Genomic DNA, 24,478 nt, shown 5'->3' with positions numbered 1-24,478 from the left:
ATAAAATTCTATAAGTATTTAAATAAGATGAAAAGAGAGTTTTCTCCCTAAACCAAATATTTAAACTTAAACTTAAACTTAATCACATGCACGCAACAATTTTAAATTCTCTTTGCTACAAGAATTACGCAGAGCAAAAATATTTTCACAAAATGAAGAGGCCACCCTTTCTATTTCCTAGTGAAACATAACTAGCTAGTTAGTCGAATGAAATTGAATTCTCTCTTTGTAACATTAAGGTAAACAAGTACTCCTTCCCGCCCAAAACACATGATGTTCTATCCACCAACCTCTAGCTACACTTTTAGTTTCTGGTTCTTCATTAAATGTGGTTGTTGCTCATTTCAATACAGCTACACCTTAAATACAAACAAAACTACAATTTAAAGATTCAATCTAGTTGAATTCTTTTCCACTAAAAGAATGAAAAACAATTTCCCTCCCTATAATAATATTTTGAATTTACAAATATAATAGACTCTATCCTTTAACTTAATTCAGTTTTGCTCCATTTTTTTAGGTTTTTGCATGACAGACTCAATCGAAATGGTCCTATTTATTTGTCCTCTTTAAGAGTTTTTAATTTAACGATTAAATAACATATAAAAATATTTTACTTTTATTCACATATGAATAATTTTTTTTAAAAGTGTAATTTTTATTATATAGTCCTAGCATTTATTTCTAAGCCTGTAAAAATTAAATAAGAAATTACTGAATGGTGACCCAACAAGTTAATGTACAGTTTTCCAAATTGTCCCACCTCATCTTTAAAATCTTCCCCCCATCTGACTTCCCTTTAATGCCCTCAATCCAACTTCATTACTCATTCATTTTTTCTATCCTTCAAATTTTCATTTTGAATTCAATCCACATTTATTCACTTACCATCCTTCTTAAATTCCATCAAACAAAACCAAACCAAAAAACCAAAAATGGTGAAGAAAAAAACATTGAACCTCTCTTCTCTTCTCAAAAACACAGACCTCAAATATTCATCTTCATGGCCATGGCCTTATTGTCACCAACCAAAAACACTTTCTTTCAGAGCTGAAAATAACCAAGATGACATTAACAACACATTCAAAATCATCAACTCGGCTTACTTGGAGCCTTCTGATGAATCTGTTTCTCCGAAAGCTTCTCTTGGTGAATCCGGAAAAACCGATTCGACAGAACCCGTGATTCGCGGGTTACCGTCTGATCGGTTTTTCTTTGAGCCGGATGAGACTAACTCTATTTTAGAAGCTAATAGTAAAGTGGTTGCACAAAGTGAAACCACTCAAGGTTTGCCTTTCAAAGATAGTGTTGTGTTGTCTATGGAATCTCAAGATCCTTATGTGGATTTTCGAAAGTCTATGGAGGAAATGGTGGAAGCTCATGAGGTTAAAGATTGGGAGTGTCTTCAAGGACTTTTGTGTTGGTATTTGAAGGTCAATGAGAAAAACAATCATGGCTATATTGTTGGTGCTTTTGTTGATTTATTGGTTGGTCTTGCATTTGCTTCGACTTCATCTTCATTTTCTTCTTCGTCTTCATCGTCTTCTCATTCTCCTTTTTCTCCTTTATCGTTTTATAGTTCTTCTTTGTCTTCCTCTTATAGCACTCGGTGTGCTTCGTGTTCTATGGCTCGTGAAGAAGAGGTCGATACTCCTAGTTCATCTTTGTTGTTAGAACAAGTTAGGGAGGAATCTGATGGCGAAAATGAAGTTGAAGTTTCAGATATCAAAGCTTCAACTTCATCTTCGTCATCATCAACATCAAATAGTTATTAATTTATGATTAAAAAAAGTTATTTTAATCATGTATAACCCTAATATTAATAGTGTATTATAAGGTAATATTTTTTGTTTTATGATTTTTCATGTTTAATTTGACTCTTTTTTCGTTATCGCATTTATGTTGTCAAATAAAAAATTATAATTTATAATTTTAGATTATCTGATTTTGACTAAACGATTATTAGTAATATAATGACCGCGTGAATGCGAACTATCAGGAATCCAAATTCTTTCTTTACATAATATGTGTTTGAGTTTGTGTTGATGTAGGTCACACGTGTGGCTAAAATGCAAGCGTGTGAGGACATATTTGAGTTAGGTACTTGAGATTGTCACTTTCTATCTGCTTTCAGTACTGAATGTGAAGAAATAGATGTGGAAATTTCTATTTTTGTCACAATTAATTATGTCATGTCTACATTTATGTATAGTCATAATCTTTTGCAAAAATATATGTAGTTATTTTTTTTTATGTAGCTAAATGACAGCAAATCCTCGATTGCTTTCATTGAGATAGACAGTGTATCTTATTTCTCATTTTGAACAATGTTTTTCCTAGCCAACATGACATTATTTGTAGAAATTAATAAATGTACTATGTTATTATGAAACATGTTAGATTGTTAGGTAAGTGTTTTGCTTCAACGGCATTCTATAATTTATGACATAAATAGTTAACTTGTTGCAAAACCAAGCTTCCTTTGTGCAAGTAAATCACACGTGTAGTTACCCTAGAAGTGTGACATCCACCATTGGATTGATCAAAGATGAAAAAATGAGTGAGATGAGAGCCATAAGTTTTGAAATTAAGCATGTCATTTTCAAATGATGGGTACAAATCCAGCGCACAAGTATTTTGGCATATGCTCCTTTGCATCTGCAACAAGCACCAACGTTATCTATATTTCATACCACTTGTGTTCAAAAATATTGTTTTTATATATGTCTCATATTTTATGTGTCTACTTAATTTCGAATTTAGTTCTTGTTTTTGAATCCAATTTCTATCTATTATGCTTACCGGAAGATTTAGTAATAGTACAAAAACCTGTCACTAAATTCATCATTGCATTGATATTTTTCCATGTAGAAATGAAGATTATTTGTGTGAAGCTGTAGAAACTAATCTTTCGAATTGAGAAGAACCGTAACAGTCGACAAAAAATCTCAAAAAGTTTAATACCCTTGCATATCCTCTTAAGTAGTTTTGCGTTGGTTAAGACAATTACTAAAATTCAATATATATATTAAAAAAAATAGAGAAAAGAAAGCTATTACTCATTATCTATATATAATTGAGAGAAAATAATTTGATATCTTTATCCAAAAAGATCCACCTAATAATGTTAAAGAAGTTATGAAATAATTGTGACTGATTATCAAGAAAACTAGTCGTTGATGTAAAAAACAAGTGAGTCGACATGTTATTGAGAGTTAACAACAATGAAATATCTTTGCCAAATTCAGACACTAAGTCCCTTTCAATATTCCATCGAAATGGTAAATGAGGACACACTAGTAAAACTTAGTGCATTATTGGACTTCAAAATATATACTAGTTTTATTATCATTTGTGTTTATTCTGTTTTGTTACTTAGAAACTCAATATATCTTAAGCAATCTGAAAATAGAGGTACTATTCAAATTGAAAAACAGAATCACTGCCACATGCTGTTTTAATTTGTATAACTTTATTTTAGATGAAAAAAAAAATGAAACAAATTCGATATTATATTTTACATTATACAAGTAGAACTCAAATTTGTTAGAATTTAGAATTACGAGATTGGTGAACGATGAAAAATTGAAGTGTGGAGAGGGAAAAAGGATACTGAGAGAACGATAATTAAGGGTGAAAATATTTCGAAGGATATCGCCAAGACATTACAGAATGATTGTGATACATGTCACATAATTAAACAAATAATTGAGAAAATTGAAAACTTGTACTAGTAACCGATTACAGTTGCTAAAAAAATAATTTCCTTTGAGTGGTAATCAGTTCGTGATTACGTTAATCGGTTATACCCACAATGTTTCTCCCGTTTCTTCAGTTCAGAAGTGACTTTTGCATTGCTCTAATCGATTACATCCCGAGTTAACCGGTTACAACACTTGAATTACCAAAAATATTTTTAACACACCACCTTAACTCAAGTACTCTCACCAAACATATATTAAAAACCTAAGTTTTTTCTGATCTTGTAATCTATCACATTGATACAGTGCTCTGATTAAACATAAAGGGTTTTGCAATGTTTGAGTTTCTTGTGGATTCAGTAATATTCAAAATTCTTTTATAATGAGGCTTTTAGGTTTCACGAGGATCACTAATAACAGTGTCTTGACCGATGATACTCATTAAATGGACGACAATGATTTGTTTAAGGACGGTGAATAAACACACATATACTTTACCTCAATAAAATATGTTCCAACCCAAGCGTCAAATACCTCTGGATTTCAGTTAAAAACCGAGTGGAAAGAGCTTTTTTTTTTCTTTTCAATATTTACATTTTTACACAGAATAATAAAATAAATTGTTCAAGCAAATCAACCACACACCTCTCAATTTCTGTTAAAAACCAAGGGAAAAAAGTTACTTTTTAAAATATTTACATTGTTTACACAGAACAATAAAATAATTTATTCAAACAAATCATGACTTTGACAAAGGATTCTTGGAGAACAATATATCTTTCCAAATTTCTGATAAGTTATCCGTTCCAAATAAGAGATTTTTTTTTCTGTACTAGCAATCAATCTCATAGAGATTTCATTATCTTGAGCAAATATTTTTCATGAAAAATGCTTTCACATGACAGAGAACGTGAAAGAGAAATGAATAATTGTTTTTAGAAATAAATATTTTAATGTTGTCAATCGAGGAAGTAAATAAATTTCTCAATGTTCTCAATATAGGAAGTTTATTACAAAAACACAACAACAACATCAACATCATTATTTGAGATAGATTGAAAGGGAAGAAAAATCTTAGGGTAAAATCTGTTTAACAAGTGTTTTTATAGTAAAATATGATGATTAAACACATCGGTTAAATAGAAAACCGAAGGGTTAGAATATTTTGTTTACACTTATAAACAAATAAAATCATAAATTGCATTAGCTGGGAACCGAAGCTTGTACTGAATTGTTTTTTAACCTCGATGTTATGAAAAAACCGAGGGAATGTATGGTTTCTTATTTTTTTAAATAATAAAAAATAGCGCGCCTTGGCTTTATACCCAAGTTTTCTATTGTTCGAGGTGAAAACTTCATCATGAAAAGCATTATTTGTTGTAGTGTACCCCGAAAAATGTCGATACGCTATTGAACTAAAAAATCTCAAATGGTTCAGATTAGGTTTGAATCCCGGCCATGCTTTCTCCAGTGTTACCTTCTAAAGATTCTTTGTTGGACAGCTATTCAACAAATAGGTAGTTGTGGACACTGCTTCTCCCCATGACTCTTTTTACAAGTTCTTCCACTTTAACATACTTCTTATCATGTTCATAATCGATCGATTCTTTCTTTTGGCAACACCATTTTGATGTGATGTATAAGGTGGTATAACCTCATGTACAATCCCTTCTTAATCACAGAACCTCTCAAAGTCTTTTAAGACATATTCGCCTCCACCATCCATTTTGAGCACTTTGAGCTTGTGACCGTTTTGCCTCTCAACCATGGACTTGAACTTCTTAAACACTTCAAATACCTCATATTTTCTCTTGATTAGGCATGCCCATATCTTTTTACTATGATCGTCGATGAATGTGACAAATATTGCCACCAATGGAATATACTTGCATCAACCCACACACATCCAAATACACTATCTTTAGGTAATTCTTGGTTCTACAACCTGCATCCTTACTGGATTTACCCTTATGTTTCTTTACTTGCACACATTCTTCAAAAAATTTAACCGGTATGTTGATCAATGGAAACCCCATTACCATTTCGTTCTTTTGCAAGTCTTTGAGATCTCGAAAATTGAGATGTCGAAGACGATAGTGTCATATCCACTATTCTCGACTTACCGTTGTGGAAAGAAATCTATTCTTCATGACCTTCAGTTCAACCTTGAAGGTTCTATTGGAAACCATATGAGCTTTAAGGAATAAAACCCCGTTTACATCCATAACGCGCAACCCCTTGTTTTCCATGTGAATCAAGTAACCCTTCTCAAGTCCTTCATCCCAGTTAGGGACAAAGCAACCTAAAACCACTTCTCATTCGACTGAGGCAAGCCAATAATTTTTTGCCCATGGTTAATAATCTTCAAAGGATCATAGTCATGCAGAAAATTAAATATATGTTAGAAACTTATAGTATAGTAATAAACATAAATTAAAAAATGAATCTAACTAATTTTACCTCTCCGCCCTAGATATGTATGGAAGTATGGTATGGGTATAGAGGCAGTAATGACAACTCTACAGGGCCTCCTCCAAAGGCCTGAGGTAGCTCTGGCTCATCATCCTCAACAGTCTCACCATCTGGAGGTTTCACTGGCTCTGAAGTATCATTAGTCAGAGGTGGAACTGGTGCCTCAGGTACCACCGGTGACTCGGGCACCTCTGGCGCTTGAATAGGTGAAAATTGTCGGCTGCTGGAGGATGGATGAAGTGATACATCGGTAGGTGAAACAAGTATCCTACAGGAAGAAGAAGATGGGGAAGCATGAGCCTTAGAAGTAGATGCCTCTGCATGGCTAGAGTGAACAGGAGCCTTCGAAACCTGACTCTTTTCCATGCACACTAATGCATGTTGTGTAATCCTTTCATGCCTCAGTCTATCGTGTCTATAAGCCATAATTCTTGTAAGTAAACCAGACAATTAGTACAGGAAACACTACAAGCAAGAAAAAAAGACTGATTATTTATAGAGATGCATCTCTGGTTACTGGGAAACTAAACATTGAAATTTTTTGGAGATTCATCTCCGAAATTTTCTACAACTCTTTAGGTCCGTAAATGGTGGTAATGCAGACATACAAACCCCAAAAACAATGGTCTGATCATTATTTTCAACCAAAAAACATGTTTTATAGTATGTATAAACAATCATTCATTCAATTCCTACTCATTTCTTACCTAAATCATCACTTTCTACGCATTTACACAAAAATTCAAAAAACTTATCAAAACATAAAAAACTTACAAATTTAGACTTTACACCAATGTTGGATGATATCTTTGATGTACTTGATGTTGAATGAAGATCCTTTGAGCTTGATTATTTGATTTTGGACTTGGTTGATGAAAAACAATTTTAGAGAGTTTGAGAAAGTTCTGAGTTTTTTTTTAAAATGAGGAAGGAGAAGGATTCTGGTGCGATTTAAGCTCCAATACCATTTGCAGATGCATCTCCGAAATAAGTTTGAAGATGCATCTTCGGAGTATTTTAACGTTAAATCAAAATTTTATGTACTCAAGGTGTGTCTAAAGATGTACCTCTGAAATCTGGGAATACTTTAGTATTTCACGTGGTACCTAAGTAATATATAAGGTGCATTAAGAAATTTATTAATTGAATGGTTAGGGAATTAATCTTTTAAAGGTTTACTGAATACAAAAATGGACTTAATATATCTTGTGCTGCCCATTTTTCTTTCTGCACACCCCTCTATTTTTAATGTTTTTCTAGTGAATACTCTCACATACACCCATTGATGGAGATAATATGGTTTGTTGAGAATGTAATTTATGGTGTCAAAGCATGTTGTTATCGAAACACCTAGTTGTCAAAGTGCCGAGGAGTTAGCCTTAACATGGATTTTTACTTAGGCCCAATTTTGCAGTGTTAGCAGAATTAGGTATTTGGACTTTACTTAGAGAGAAAGCAACCCCAATCTATAAATAAGGAGTAACCCCTATCATTATAATACAACATATACTTACATTTGTAAAGAGTAAAATTCTCACTTTGAGAGCAGAGAGAAACTCTACAAAAATTTCTTCTTCTTCATCTTCTTCCTTTTCTTGTAAACCCTAAAATTTATTTTCTTCCCAAATTCAATTTTTTCTTTCTTCTTCCTTTACAATTATGCAGCGAAATCTTGGAAGCAAGGTTGGTTGATTCACTCGAGTGAAGAGTGAAGAATAAGAGGAGTAATCAATTAAAAAGATTGATTCTTATTCATCAAGATTCGGTTAGGAAATCTCCATAGGTTTTGGTGAATTTCTTGAAGGGAAATTGGTGAATTTCCAACATATGATATCTAAAGCAATGGATGAACGATTCGTTTGAAGCAAAACACCATGTTTATGAATTATCTAAACAAGCATTTTTCGGCAAGTCTCCCATTTTTGAAGAATCATAATTACTAGAATTGGTACAAGAAGGTAAAGGTTGTCTTTTGCTACCAAGATCTTTGGGATCTTATGAAGGAGGGAGTGGCGCTGCTTGAAGCAAACATGACGGATGAAGAAAAGGATGCGCATAAAGAATTAAAGAAGAAAGATTATAAATCTCTCTTTATAATCCATCAACAGACAATTTTGAAAAGTTTAGTGATGTCGAATCAGCAAAAGAAGCATGAGAAATTCTGGAAAAATCGTTTGGAGGCGTAGAAAAGGTGAAAGAAGTAAGGTTACAAACTCACAAAAGAATGTATGAATTGCTTCAGATGGAAGACAATGAAAGCATAACTGGTTTTTTCACTAGGATTAAAAATTTGGTGAATCAAATCAATGCATGTGGAGAGGCGTTGACATCAAGATCGGTTGTCACAAAGATATTGAGGTCATTGGCTCCAAAGTTCGACCACGTGGTAGTAGCCATAGAAGAGTCAAAAGCTTTGTCAACATTGACAAAGGAAGAACTTTAAGGGATGCTTGAATCTCATGAACAAAGAATGAATGAAAGAGCTACAGGAAATTCAGAGAGTGATATGGCTTGGCAGGCACAATTGCAAGACAAAAAAAAGGCAAATAGAAATGGTTTGATAACAAAAGTAGACGAGTCTACAATAATTTGACTGGTTGAAATCAGCATGAAAGAGGTTGATTGAATTAGAGAAATCCCTTATACCAAAGCAACCAAAGAGGTGGTGCTGCAGGTAGAGGAAGAGGCGGTGGTCAAAAACCCGACAAAAGTCACATTCAGTGTTTCAACTGTCAAAAGTATGGTCATTAATCTAGTGATTATACTGAAAAACAAAAGAATCAAGATAATGATGCAAAGTTTACAAAGCATGAAGAAGAAGAGATGTTGTTAATGGTCACAACAAGAGATGAAGAAAGATTCTAGGACCAATGTTACTTGGACTCAGGATGCTCACCACACATGACTGGTAAGAAAGATTGGTTTGTCAACATGAAACCATCAATGAAGAACATAGTAAAATTTGAAAATGATAATACTCTAGCAGTTGAAGGTATCAATGATGTTCTGATTATGAGGAAAGATGGCAAGAGGTCAGTAATTTCCAATGTATTGTATATATCAGGCATGCAAAGTAATTTTCTCAGCATATGGCAGTTGGTCAAAAAGAACTACAAAGTGTCAATTGAAGACAAGATGATGAGAGTTCTCGACTCAGGTAGAAAGTTAATCTTGAAGGCACCTATGTCTTAGAATAGAACCTTCAGGATTGAACTAAATGTGATGGAGCATAAGTGCCTTGCAACTGCAGCTAGTATAGATGAATGTATATGGCATTATAGACTTGGCCATATCAATTTCAAAGACACCAGAGATTTGAAGAGAAGAAATATGATTTTAGGGTTACTAGAAATCGACATCCCAAATGAATTATGTGAGGAATGTGTACATGCGAAGCAATATAATAACAATTTCAGTAAGGATGCATGAAGCAAGTCGAAGGCAATTCTTGAAGTCATATAATCTGATGTATGTTGTCGTATCTAGGTGGATTTGATTGGAGGTAGCAGATACTGATGGGAAAATAGCAAGTGTACTATTTTTCTCACTGTAGTAATAAAAGGGAAATTCCCCGTTTGTCGATCTCAAGGACTGCTTGACGATACAGAGTTTATAGATTGTTTCAATTAGACAAAAGCCTTTGGTTTTTGTGTTGTGAGTAATTATACTACCAATTGCAAATAAATAAAACAAGTAAAAGGTTGAACAAGAGACAAATGAGAGAAGATTGCTAGGGTTCGGTGAGTGAAACTTCCTGTAACAGATATAATTTATGAAAGTTTAGACAATATTCCTGTCCAATTAATTCCGGTCCTCAAGGGTATCTATTCCTAATTCCTTAGTGAAAAGACCTTTGATTATGTAACCTAATTACTATGTCCATAAATAATTAAGTTCATCCTCAAGCATTCAAATATCAAGAATTACCGGTCAGATAGAAAATCCCTAGTCCTAGGTTATTTTTACTATCCAAAGTTCTTATCCAGATCAATGAATAATTGCTGTCCAGCTTAAACTATTCATATTAATCATCATTCGTTGGTCCGACGAATAAAGCATAAAGAACGGTAATAAGAACATATCAATGGAAAAGAAGAAATAGGCAATGCACTCATAAACATAAAATCTGTCACATTCAGAATCAGGGTCACCCCCTAGCAATGGGGGGTTTAGCTACTCATAATCGAAATAAAAACAAAGATTAACATTGTTGTCATTACAGAATTTCGTGAGGAATCAATCTTCAATCGTCGGAAAACTCTTGAACATATGAATCCTCTGATAATCGTAGAGTCTCCAGCTCTCAAAACGCGTCTTTTGTCTCTCCAAAACCGTCCAACCCTTGAAAAATCGTTTTCTCCCCTCTAAATAGCTATTCAGTTGGGCTTTTCCTGATTCTGGGCTTGATACGCGTATTGCCCAGTATCATACGCGTATTTCCCGGTCTGGTACGCGTATCGCACGTAAGACAGCCTCTGATACGCGTATTGCCCAGTCTGGTACGCGTATTGCCCAGTCTGGTACGCGTATCACCAGTTTGGTACGCGTATCACCAGAAGCTTGTCTTTTCGCTTGATTTTCAACCCCTCTGGTCATTTGCGTATGCTACGCGTACTGGGAAGGTCCATACGCGTATCATGTAAGGCCATACGCGTATGGACAGCAAGTTCTTCAAGAATTGATTTTTTCTTCCGTTTTCTTGCTCGGGCTTAATTTCGCATCTGACGTTTGATCCCCTGAGCTTCCAGACTAGTTTTTTACCTGCTAACATACCCAAAAGTGTAAAATATCCTCAAGAAATTCATAAGTAACAACACACTTCATATTATAGAATTGTGCTTATATCTAACTAAAAATGCTTCAGTTTACGCAGTTTACCTAAATTATTTACGGTTAAATAGTGGAATGTCTAGCATAAATGGTGACTGATCACAACCCCAAACTTAGCTTGTTGCTTGTCCTCAAGTAACATTTTATTACCATCAAAGATCATGTCACCCCAAACTTACTGTAAAACAGTTCTTACCACAATACTGCTGAAATCTTTCGCACTGGACCTCTTGATGTTTTTTCAGGTTTTCTGATTCTTCCACACAGCCAACGAGCTAGAAACTCTTTCCCTCAGAGATATGACTTTACCTGTCAGCTTATATCACACTCTCACCAAGTCTCTATGGGTTAAAGTGTTATCACTCTCAAATCACAATATGCAATATCAAATCAGAAGTTTGAATAAATTCTCTCATCCTATCAACATGTACAATCACACACACTTTTTGAGGTCTTTTTGGGTTGTAACGGGGCTTTGGTTTAGGTAGGGTATGAAATTTGAACAACGGTTTTTGGTTCAGAGTACATGAAATCATTCTCTCACTACGTTTCTTTCCTATTATTCCTGTAGGGTTTTGCAATCCTCTTTTCCTTTCTTTTCATGTTGTTGTTGTTTTTTTTTTTTGTTTTTTTCTCTTTTTTCTCTTCTTTTTTTTTCTTCTTTTTTTTTTCTTTTTTTTTGATACGACATTCACTTACTATTCACGTACTGCAAAGCTACCCCAAACTTAAATGTTGCTATTCCAACAGCAACCCCAAACTTAGATAGAAACGTAGAGATGAAATCAATCCTCACATACTCTGAACGGGGTAGGATAGGTACAAGGTCATGGCTTCAGAAAAAACGGGTATATCAGAAATAATTGATTAACAGGCTCAACAGGGTAAAACAATGGATAATAATAATAATGGGATGGCTAGAAAGGCTCTAGGTGATAAACAAAAACATGCCTCAGTGTGTGTAGTCGTACAGCTAATAATAACAAAAGAACATACGCAAACCAAGATTGATAAAGACATACCTGATATCTCTCATATGATGATAAGTGTTTGGCTTTTTCTGATCTCACCAGGACGGGTTAAGCTGACTTGTTCTATCATACCTCTGAGTTCAAAGCTCATGCTCGTGGTTCTGATGTTAATCTTAACCAGTGCGTCCAATCATAAACAACAGTATCTACAGTCAGGGGACTGAAAGAGAGGACGCCCAAGTATTTGGTGTAAGTGATCAAGAAACCAATAGCCAGACATAGTCACATATCTAACGAAATAAACAGGAAAATGGAGGTAAACAAAATCAAATTCATTAGATTAAGCCAACCCATAATAGGTGATTACATCCAAGCAAAAGAAAATAAAAACTGAATAAACCAAAAAGAAAAATACACAAAGAAATTTCAAACCTCCCTTGGGTTGCCTCCCAAGCAGCGCTTCGTTTAACGTCGCATGGCTCGACGGGACACCTCATACTCAGATGAGTTTAACAGTTTCAATTGGTCCCCCTTCACCGGGATCATACGGTTTCAACCTCTGACCATTAACCTTGAAGGTGTCACCATTCTTCTCATTTAAAACACCAATACCACTTTTATGTTTCTTCAGTACCTTTTCATCTTCTAATTCTGGTGAAGCTCTCAGATCCTCCCACCTGCGTGGGTTGTATTTCCTCCAAGGGGTTTGTGTATCCAGCATAGCAAGCACTTCTTTTTCTTTTTCCTCATCCTTCTCCTCCATCTCTCTGACCGACAGACTAAGAACTCTTTCTAACGGTAATTCAGGAAACTTTCTTTGAATTGTGCTAGTTACAATTTGATCAATCACTTCCACATAGTGGTTTGTACACATATTCTCTTTATGTTTCATAGTATCTCGGACATCAATTCTGAGCTCTTCATCATACACCTTTAGGGTCATGGTACCTTCCTCCATATCTATATTGCATCTCCCTGTTTCTAAGAAAGGTCTGCCCAGAATCAGAGGTATCTCTTCATCTTCTGGCATTTCCAAAATTACAAAATCAACAGGAAAAACAAATTTATCAACTTTGACCAGAACATCCTCAACTACCCCAAAAGGTCTCTTCACCGAGTGGTCAGCAAATTGAAGTGTCATTCTGGTATCTTGAACATTTCCAATTCCTAGCTTCCTGTAAATAGACAAAGGCATAAGGCTAACACTAGCCCCCAAATCAATCAGTGCCCTTTTAAAAGACCTGTCTCCAATGGTACACGGGATGGTCACAGAACCTCTATCTGGCTTCTTTACTGGAATCTTCATACCCTGCAAAATAGCACTACAAGTTTCAGTTAGTATAACAGGGTCAGTGTCAGTGGTGCGCTTCTTGGAGATGATGTCTTTCATGAATTTCGCATAGATAGGCATCTGCTCGAGTGCCTCAGAGAATGGAATATTGATTTCTAATTTCCTGAACAACTCCATGAATTTCTGAAATTTTTTCTCATCTTGCTTCTTCTTTTTGTTTCTTTGTGGGAAAGGAAGCTTAATGATGGGTTTTGGTTCAGGGAGCTTTTCTTGTACCACCGGCGGTATTACAATTTCTTCCTCAGGTGGTGTCTTGTTTTCTAAGATTTCCAGGTCCACTTCAAGCAACTGATCTTCTTCTTCATCCTTCTTCTTACGATCTTCAACATATCTTCCGCTTCTTGTTGTTACCGCACTCACATTATGGTGCTCCCTCGGATTTGTCACTGTTGCACTAGGTAATGCGCCCAGTGTTTGAAAATTTGTTATCTGTTGTGCTATCTGACCCAATTGAATCTCCAGATTTTTAATGGATGCATTGGTGCTCTTCTGATTATTCTTGGTCTCCTCCTGAAATTGCATATTCTGAGTGGCCATCTTCTCTATAGCAATCTCCCAATCCGCTTTCTTCGGTATTTGTTGCTGATAAGGTTGCTGTTGCGATTGATATTGTGGTTGGTAAGGTGGTTGTTGTTGTGGAGGTCCTTGGTTCTGAATATTACCTTGCTGATCTTTCCAAGAGAAATTAGGATGATTTTTCCACCCCGGATTATATGTATTTGAGTAGGGATTATTTTGCCTCAGGTAATTTATAGCTTGCACTTGTTCTGCGGTTGCAACACAATGCATGGTACAGTGTGGTCCACTACAAATCTCACAAATCATGGTCGGAACCGGTTGAACTTGAGCAACAGTCTGGGTACCTAAATTCATAGCTTTCAATCTTCTTTCAACCTCAGCAACAATCTGGTCTTCCATTTTCACTACCTGATTTGCTAATTTCAAGTCAATTTTTCCCTCCGGCTGATTCACAGTACGGTCATATAATTCCAAATGCTCATTCGCTGCAATAGCTTCGATGATCTTTTTGATACCGGTTGCTGTTGAAAAATTAGATGAGCCACCAGCAGCTGTATCAATGAGTTGCTTAGTTCTCATCTTCAGCCCGTTTACAAAATTCTGCATTTGTTCAGTTTCATCCAGATTATGTGTAGGACATGCAACTAAACATCTCTTGAATCTTTTGTATGCATCTCCAAGTGTCTCTCCGTCTTTCTGTTTAAAATTCACAATGTCATACCTCTTACGGATATACACAGAAGCAGGAAAATACTCGTTCAAGAATGTTGTTTCCATTTGTTGCCAAGTAGTAATGCTTCCTGCGGGTAGGGAATAGAACCATTCCTCAGCGTCCTCAGATAACGTGAATGGGAACATGACCAATCTCTTTGCCTCTTCAGAATGCCCATCAATTTTTAATGATGTAGTCATAGTTAGAAACCTCTGCAGATGCTTGTTTGCATCCTCATTGATCTTTCCTGCAAAAGGTTTGCTTTCTAACTGGCGGATAGTTGAGGGGTGTAACTGGAAGTGAGCAACATTAACAGGTTGGTTAACAATGGTCAACCGCACTGCTGGGTTATTCTGTCTGCCATAGTCACCTAAAAGTCTTTCCGCTGGGGGTGGGTCTGCAGCCATGTTTACAGTGTCTGGATGTGAAGCTGTGTCTGACTCAGATTTTTCGGAGTGAACAGAAACTGGTGTGACAGGTGTGGCCGGTTCTTCGGTGTCAGAGTTTGCCAGTTTCTTTCTTCTAGCTTCTCTGAGCTTTGCGCGCAATGTCCTTTCTGGTTCTGCGTCAAAATGAAAATTAGCTGAGGCCTTACCTCGCATACACAGATTAGACAGAAATTAGTTATAATAACAATAAAAATAAAATTGAACAATAAATAAAATTTTGGATGCAGAGCAACAAAATTCTCATTGAAAATAACTTAATAAACTCTATTATCTTTGGCAGTCCCCGGCAACGGCGCCAAAAACTTGATGGGAAAATAGCAAGTGTACTATTTTTCTCACTGTAGTAATAAAAGGGAAATTTCCCGTTTGTCGATCTCAAGGACTGCTTGACGATACAGAGTTTATAGATTGTTTCAATTAGACAAAAGCCTTTGGTTTTTGTGTTGTGAGTAATTATACTACCAATTGCAAATAAATAAAACAAGTAAAAGGTTGAACAAGAGACAAATGAGAGAAGATTGCTAGGGTTCGGTGAGTGAAACTTCCTGTAACAGATATAATTTATGAAAGTTTAGACAATATTCCTGTCCAATTAATTCCGGTCCTCAAGGGTATCTATTCCTAATTCCTTAGTGAAAAGACCTTTGATTATGTAACCTAATTACTATGTCCATAAATAATTAAGTTCATCCTCAAGCATTCAAATATCAAGAATTACCGGTCAGATAGAAAATCCCTAGTCCTAGGTTATTTTTACTATCCAAAGTTCTTATCCAGATCAATGAATAATCGCTGTCCAGCTTAAACTATTCATATTAATCATCATTCGTTGGTCCAACGAATAAAGCATAAAGAACGGTAATAAGAACAAATCAATGGAAAAGAAGAAATAGGCAATGCACTCATAAACATAAAATCTGTCACATTCAGAATCAGGGTCACCCCCTAGTAATGGGGGGTTTAGCTACTCATAATCGAAATAAAAACAAAGATTAACATTGTTGTCATTACAGAATTTCGTGAGGAATCAATCTTCAATCGTCAGAAAACTCTTGAACATATGAATCCTCTGATAATCGTAGAGTCTCCAGCTCTCAAAACGCGTCTTTTGTCTCTCCAAAATCGTCCAACCCTTGAAAAATCGTTTTCTCCCCTCTAAATAGCTATTCAGTTGGGCTTTTCCTGATTCTGGGCTTGATACGCGTATTGCCCAGTATCATACGCGTATTGCCCGGTCTGGTACGCGTATCGCACGTAAGACAGCCTCTGATACGCGTATTGCCCAGTCTGGTACGCGTATTGCCCAGTCTGGTACGCGTATCACCAGTTTGGTACGCGTATCACCAGAAGCTTGTCTTTTCGCTTGATTTTCAACCCCTCTGGTCATTTGCGTATGCTACGCGTACTGGGAAGGTCCATACGCGTATCATGTAAGGCCATACGCGTATGGACAGCAAGTTCTTCAAGAATTGATTTTTTCTTCCGTTTTCTTGCTCGGGCTTAATTTCGCATCTGACGTTTGATCCCCTGAGCTTCCAGACTAGTTTTTTACCTGCTAACATACCCAAAAGTGTAAAATATCCTCAAGAAATTCATAAGTAACAACACACTTCATATTATAGAATTGTGCTTATATCTAACTAAAAATGCTTCAGTTTACGCAGTTTACCTAAATTATTTACGGTTAAATAGTGGAATGTCTAGCATAAATGGTGACTGATCAGATACTCTGTCACATTCATAAATGATTTCAGTCAAAAACTATGGACTTACCTGATCAAGAAGAAAAGTGAAGTGATCGAGGTATTTGCCAAGTTTAAATCTACGGTCGATAGACAAAGTGGTCGAAATCTCAAGATTTTGAGGACTGGTGATGGTGAAGAATATTGGTCAAAATAGTTTGACATGTTATGTGAGAAAGAAGGGATTACGCATGAGGTGGTATGTTGAAGACAGTTTTTAAGTGTCGGGTTTTGTTATCGTATCCACAGAGATTGTAAGATATCGCTGCCGTTCAATGGTTGAATTAATCTTAACTTAAAGTAACACTAGGGTTTTGGGTTTTAATCAAGTTATCTTGCATACAAAGTAATTAATTGCGGTAAAAGTTACGTTTTGATTAATATGAGAAATATTGTCAGAGTTAGGTTTCAATGATTACATTTGCTTTGCATGTTTTTGCACGGTCAACAATATTATAAACTCCTTTAGATGATAAATAATTTCACAAAGTCCTCTCAATGCGTTTCTCTCGAACACCCATTGTGAGTTTTGTCATTTTGATCCATTGTTTCTCTCGAACACAATCTATCAAAAAGACAACGTTTTGGTTCAACCTTATGGTGAACAAAATCATTCGTTACTATCTCTAGCTAACAAACAAGTTTGGATGAAAACCTAGGTCAAGAATCGGTAAACATCTCTCGATCAAATACCAACACAAAGAGTTTTAAATAGAAACAAAGTTTTCATCATATATTTACCGTTAAAGAGTTTACATATGAGGATCCTTACATTTACACACAAAGCTAGCAAATCACCTACATCTAACCTTGACAAATGGAGACTTAGCTACTCATTTTCATGGTAGCTTGGTCGGCAAGTAAGAAAAGAGGGTTGATCAACATCCAAGTCGAATGATCGAAGTTGGATGGGAATCCACCTTCTTTTTGTGGAAGATGGTTGCTAGATGAAGAGAAATGAATTTTAGGGCATAAAAAATCCCTCCAAACAATGCTGTAAAATATCTAAGAGAAAGTACAAAAAATGGAAAAGTTGGTAAAAAGTGGTATCAAGTGGTATGGGCTCAAAAAGTGGCACCTGCTACTTATAGACAAGTGCAGAACTGTCACGTTCGCTAGGCGAGCAGAATGGCTCGCCTAGCGAAGGCCAAAAATGGGCACAAAATGCCCCTGCGCTCAGAGAAAACTGGGCCTGTGAACTGTCATGTTCGCCTAGCGAACAGACCTTCGCCTAGCGAAGAACTCGCTTCAACCTTCGCCCCAGCGAGGTTGAAAGGTTTTGCTACTGGAATGCTCGCTGGGGACTCGCTAGAGCCTCGCCTAGCGAGCTAGTGCTGGCTGCTCATTTCACCAAAACAGACTGAATTCGCTGCCACTTCGCCTTCAGTTCGCCTAGCGAATTAATTAACCAATTTACTGGAGCCTTTCGCCAGGAGCTCGCCTAGCGAAGGTTTTGCTTCGCCACATCCTCGCCTAGCGAGCTGGCAGATAGAATGCTTGTTTGCTTTGGTTCCTTTGCCAATTTTGTTGTGTCTTCATTATCAATTAATTCATGCCTTTCCTGCACAATAACACACACATCAAAGGCACCAAGCTTGTTTATCAATGTAATGCATTCCATGTAAAATGAATGTGGTTTTGACCACATTAGCAAGGTATAAGAGTGAAAGATGCCCACATATGATAGCTTGAAAAAGGACTTTTGGGCATCTAACAACTCTCCCCAACTTGATTCTTGCTTGTCCTCAAGCAAAGTATGCCTCTTTGAAGAACAAGAGGATTTGCTTTTAAGAAAACGGTTTCTCCGAAGTTGGATAAACGGCTCAAACACAAGCGAAATCCGCAAATACACGTTTCCAACGGTTGTGAATAAAATAATACATAAGAACTAAAACTTAAGTAGCAATGCAAAATATTTATCTATCTGCAACAATACTATTCTGAATGAATCACCCTATCTCTCCTCTTCGAATAAGGATTGAAGATTTAACGCGTTTGCAACCGCGGGAATAATCTCACACTCTAACAAATAATGAAGAAATCAAACAGATTCATACAATGTCTAACAATTATAAGTTGTACTGTGGAAACAAAAAGATCACTAAGGGCTTTTCGGTTGAAGCTTGGTCGGGTTAACAAACAAGGGTCATTTCTAAGGCCATTGAAACGAAAGTGCCGATGCAAAAGAGACATTCACAGTAATATTCACACTACTCGACTTTGTTTCCTTTGTTTCTTATTTGTAACCTTCACAACACATATTCCACAACTCAATTCTTATTTTTCACTACTATTTTTTTCTTCCAAGCAAGCATTCATTTTTTTTTTTTCATTCTTTCTATTTTTGTTCTTTTCTTTCACATCAAATATACAAAACAGATGTTTATTTTCTACATTTTCTATACATATATTTTTCTATGCTTGCTTGGTTTTTCTTTTCATTTTCAAAAGCTGTGGTACTTACCAATTATTTTTCGTTCTCCCCAACTTATTTCTTCCACACCCTAAGTGAATGCTCTTAACTTTTTACGGCAAAAGAACAATAATCAAGATTTTTCGGGTTGTAAAAAAAAAACATTTTTGAGATCTCGCTTTATTTCAAGCCGAGATTCAACTGTTCAGGCTCAAAGGGGTTAACAAATACTCTCTCTGCTCACAGGTAAGTTGTTTTTGGATGTAGTTGTGCTCGAAAGAAAACAAGTGCCTTGATCATTTCTAATTGCTTCCACAATTTCACAATAATAACAGACAAATAATGAATCAAATGAATCAACAAAACTTATTAGACTCCAGCATTTAAGTGTACAATGGAGGTTTCCTCACCATATATGGTTCTAAGTTCTAGATGAAACATTCATTCAATTATGTTGCAAAAAGACAATATTCTATTTACCAAAAAGAGTAAAGTTCCTAATGCATTCTAAAATTCTAGCCGACGGTAACCATGTACCTTAGCTTCATTCACTTGTTATTCTTATCATTGCCATCCAAGCTCGGATGCACCTTCATTGGGTACTTCTTGAGGAGCAACCAATCTAGAAGGGTTTGCCACTCATTCAACCAAAAATTTTATTAAACACACAAAATTAACAACAAACATAAATAACATTAACTGAAAAATAAAATTTTGTTCGTGGGGGACAAAACACCCCAATAGTACAACCCATTGGTCAAAATACAAAATTCAAAAGTACAAATAAAAAATGCCATAATAAAACTGAAATACAAAAAACAAAAACTTAACCCACAAAGGGCTCAAGACTCCTCCTCACTACCGGCCTCAGAACCGGTCGCCTCATCATCATCCTCATCATCATCATCAGCTCCCACCCCCTCAGAATAGACTGGCACGTCCACGGGCCAATTTGCATTACCCAGAAACTGCTCCCGTGTCATCAAAGCATGTGCACCACTACCCTGCAGCTGCAAACGCTGCATCGAGTCGTGCATGTCAATCATAGCCCTCTGCGATGCTGCCATCCACTGGAAATTGTATTCACACGCAACCCGCAGGTATGGATCGACCCTGGGAGTAGAAGCACTAGGACCATCAGAAACCCTAGTGCTACCTGAGGCTGCACTGCTGCCGGTGGCCTTAGCTCTGCAGTATTTTGCCACATACCGGTCATCAATAGGAGCCGGGATCCTAACCTGACCCCGAGACGGAAGTCGCACTCGTGCCTTAATGCACAGGCTCATAATCAAACAAGGGAATGCAAGGGGGCAATTCACCCGAGCCCCCGACTTCAGTCCGCTCTCTATTACCGTCTTCAACTCATTGGCAATGATCCTCGCCACATCAATCTCAACATTGGCGAGGATGGAATGTACTAAGTGTGCCACTGGGATCGGCACAGTAGATGTGTGGGATTTGGGTTGTATGTTGGTCAAAACCAGAAGAAGAATCAGCTGAGCCATGGGAGTCATGTCCTCCCGATGATATCTCATAGGAACCCCAGATGGGTTCGGCTCAACTGATTTCCCTGGTAGAAGCAGGGCGGCTGTAATTGCTGGGATATCCTTGTGCAGCCGGAGGTCAATATGGTACTGGTCTCTTTCATCAGCACCCAGCTGAAGCGGCTCCCCGAGGATTTGGTTGATTGTATCCCTGTCAAAAGGAACTGGCCGACCGGCCACTCTAGAGACCCAAGTGAAGGGCTCATCATCATCAGGCAATGCGTTAGCGTAGAACTCCCGCACTGTAGCGATGTCATAGTGTTCCAAGGGATTTATCAACCTATCCCATTTCTTTGTATCAATCAACCCGGCAAAACTCCGATACGTGCCCTGTGGGTTGATCAGAAACCGCTTCTCAGGCAAAATGTTTCGCTTCTCCAAAGCGATGTACCGTGCCGCTTGTTTCGGGCCCACAAACTTGTCGTGGTCGAATTGGATTGGCACGGTTCGTGAAGTAGTTGCCGCTCCCTTTCTTTTCTTGCCAGCACTAGCTCTTGACTCCATTCTGCAAAACAAGAGACAAAGCAACAAACACGAAACAAACAGATTAGAACCAAAACAGTTTTTATAAGGGACTGGTTTGCTCGCTGCTGCTTCGCCTAGCGAAGTGGCAGCGAATGCTCGCCCCAGGTTCGCCTAGCGAGTGCTAGCGAACCTTACGGGTTTTGGGGTTTTCTGCATTTTCAAAATTGTTTCCCCCAAAACCTGTACATACAAGGTTTCCACAGCAAAACCCAATGATTTCTCATGACTATGAATTGTTCTATGCTATTGGGGATACGTAATTTCATGGAAAACCTAAGTAAGAGTAAATCCCCAATTTAAAAACCTAAATGCACAACATTGCAAACTCCCAAAATTGTATGCAACCTCAAGGTTCCTATCACACCTATCCTATTTACCATTCAAAGTTGGAAATAAATAATGCAACAAAAGAAACATGCAATAGGGCAAACCTTGAGGTAAACGGATTTGGAAAGGAGAAGTGGGAAGTGTTTGCAATTGACCGACACACAAATGTTGTTGATATGGATGCACGGTAGAGAATTTGAGAAGGCAAATCGCACACTTCAGCAGAGCAGTTTAGAAGAATTTTTAGGGTAAGGGCAAAACTGCCCTGCTGAACTGTTTAAATAGAAAACAGTACTGCAGCGCTCGCTGCTGCCTCGCCTAGCGAGCAGGTAGCGAGCGCGCTCGCTGCAGCCTCGCCTAGCGAGCTGCAAGCGAGCATGACAGCAAGTGCTTTTGCAAATGCAGCACTTGCATGTCATCCAATACTCATACAACATCAAACATAAAACAGGAAATACTTACAATGTTGGGGTGCCTCCCAACTAGCGCTTGTTTAACGTCGGCTAAGCTCGACGGTGCGATGCTCACAGAGGAGCATCGAGCGGCTGAGCACAACTCTCGCGATCCACATGACCGCCGAGATACACTTTCAATCGTTGGCCGTTCACGGTCCAACTGTCTTTCTCGTCCATGTCTTCAATGATAACGGCCCCGTACTCTTTTACGTCTTTCACCCGAAATGGCCCGGACCATTTCGATTTCAACTTCCCGGGAAACAACTTCAACCGGGAGTTGAACAATAAGACCAATTGTCCGGGCACGAATTCTTTGGTTCGGATCTTTTTGTCATGATACTTCTTGGCTTTTTCCTTGTACAACCAACTTGAGTGGTATGCGGCATTGCGCATCTCCTCCAACTCAAGTAGTTGTACTTTCCTTTTTTCACCGGCCGACTCATTCTCAAAATTTAAAAATTTGAGGGCCCACAAGGCCTTGTGCTCCAATTCAACCGGCAAATGGCAAGTTTTACCAAATACCAATTGAAAGGGAGTTAGGCCAATTGGAGCTTTAAAGGCCGTACGGTAGGCCCATAATGCTTCGTCCAATTTTTGGGACCACTCCTTTTTCGAGTTAGACACGGTTTTCTCGAGGATTCTCTTAATCTCACGATTAGAGACCTCGGCTTGGCCATTAGCCTGAGGGTGGTACGGAGTTGTCACCCTATGCGATACACCATAATGTTTTAAAATTGTTTCCAAAGGTGCATTACAAAAGTGTGACCCTCCGTCACTTATCAACACTCGGGGTGTTCCAAAACGGGAAAAGATGTTTTTCTTTAAAAATTTTATCACCGTTTTGGCATCCGCCCGAGGTGAGGCAATCGCCTCAACCCACTTAGAGACATAATCAACAGCTACAAGCATGTACTCATTCCCGTAAGAGGGTGGGAAAGGTCCAACAAAATCTATGCCCCAACAATCGAACACTTCCACTTCTTGGATATTTTGGAGAGGCATCTCATCTCTCTTACCTATCCCACCACTTCTTTGGCAACTGTCACAACTTTGCGCATGGGTATGTGCGTCTTTAAAAATAGTTGGCCAATAAAATCCCGATTGAAGAATTTTAGTGGCCGTTCTAACCCCATTATAATGACCGCCATAAGGCGAGTTGTGACAATGCCAAAGGATGCTCTGGGCTTCATCACCAGTTACGCATCTCCTTAACAGGTTATCGCTACCCAACTTAAACAAGTATGGGTCGTCCCAGACATAATACTTCGCATCCGAAAGGAACTTCCTCTTTTGGTTCGAAGTTAGATCGGCCGGCACACAACCACTAGCCTTGTGGTTTGCAAAGTCTGCAAACCACGGCCTAACTTGAACCTTAAACAATTTTTCATCAGGAAATTCTTCCCGGATTTCCTTTTCAGATGCGGTAACCTCGACATTCACCAAGCGGGATAAATGATCCGCTACCAAGTTTTCCGACCCCTTCTTGTCTTTAATTTCGACATCGAATTCTTGTAACAAGAGGATCCAACGGATGAGCCTTTGCTTCGAATCCGGCTTGGTCAACAGATATTTAATCGCCGCGTGGTCGGTGTACACCACGACTTTAGACCCTATAAGATAGGACCTAAACTTTTCTAGCGCATACACTATTGCGAGTAGTTCTTTTTCCGTTGTGGCATAATTTATTTGAGCCTCGTTAAGAACCTTACTCGCATAATGTATAGCATGAAAAGTTTTGTCCTTTCTTTGGCCAAGTACCGCTCCAACGGCATAGTCACTCGCGTCACACATTAATTCAAAATTTTCATTCCAATCGGGAGCGACTATTATTGGAGCGGTAACCAATTTTTCTTTTAAAACCTCGAAAGCTTGCAAACAATCGTCGGTGAAGAGAAATACCTGATCTTTGGCGAGTAAATTGCTCAAAGGTTTAGCCACCTTTGAGAAGTCCTTGATGAAGCGCCGGTAGAACCCCGCGTGCCCCAAAAAACTACGGATGCCCTTCACATTGACCGGAGGGGGTAATTTTTCAATTACATCAACCTTAGCTCTATCCACTTCAAGCCCCCTTTTAGAGACTTTGTGGCCTAGCACAATCCCCTCGGTCACCATAAAGTGACACTTTTCCCAATTTAGCACCAAATTAGTCTTCACACACCTTTCCAACACCGTCTTCAAATTTGCCAAGCATAGACTAAACGTCCCACCAAACACCGAGAAGTCATCCATGAAGACTTCCATTGTTTTCTCTATTAGATCGGCAAAAATAGCTTGGACACATCGTTGGAATGTCGCCGGCGCATTGCAAAGCCCAAAAGGCATTTTTCTGTATGCGAACACTCCAAACGGACACGTGAAAGCCGTCTTCTCATGATCAACCGGGTCAACCGCAATTTGGTTGTACCCGGAGTAGCCGTCTAAAAAACAGTAGTATTGTTGGCCCGATAGTCTTTCAAGCATTTGATCC

The 24,478-nt window shown here is 37.8% G+C and overlaps 1 protein-coding gene across 1 annotated transcript; it reads left to right on the top strand.

The window, feature by feature from the left end:
- Window positions 1-788: 788 nt before the first annotated feature.
- On the top strand, window positions 789-1,877 carry LOC127125591 (transcription repressor OFP15). Its single transcript, XM_051054373.1, has one exon. The coding sequence runs from the start codon at window positions 936-938 to the stop codon at window positions 1,773-1,775; it is 840 nt and encodes a 279-aa protein (XP_050910330.1). The 5' UTR covers window positions 789-935; the 3' UTR covers window positions 1,776-1,877.
- The last annotated feature ends 22,601 nt before the right edge of the window (window positions 1,878-24,478 follow it).

Source organism: Lathyrus oleraceus, chromosome 3, assembly GCF_024323335.1.
Source record: "Lathyrus oleraceus cultivar Zhongwan6 chromosome 3, CAAS_Psat_ZW6_1.0, whole genome shotgun sequence".
Taxonomy (NCBI): domain Eukaryota; kingdom Viridiplantae; phylum Streptophyta; class Magnoliopsida; order Fabales; family Fabaceae; genus Lathyrus; species Lathyrus oleraceus.
The sequence above is the reverse complement of the archived record's forward strand: the minus strand, read 5'-3'. Positions and strand labels throughout refer to the sequence as shown.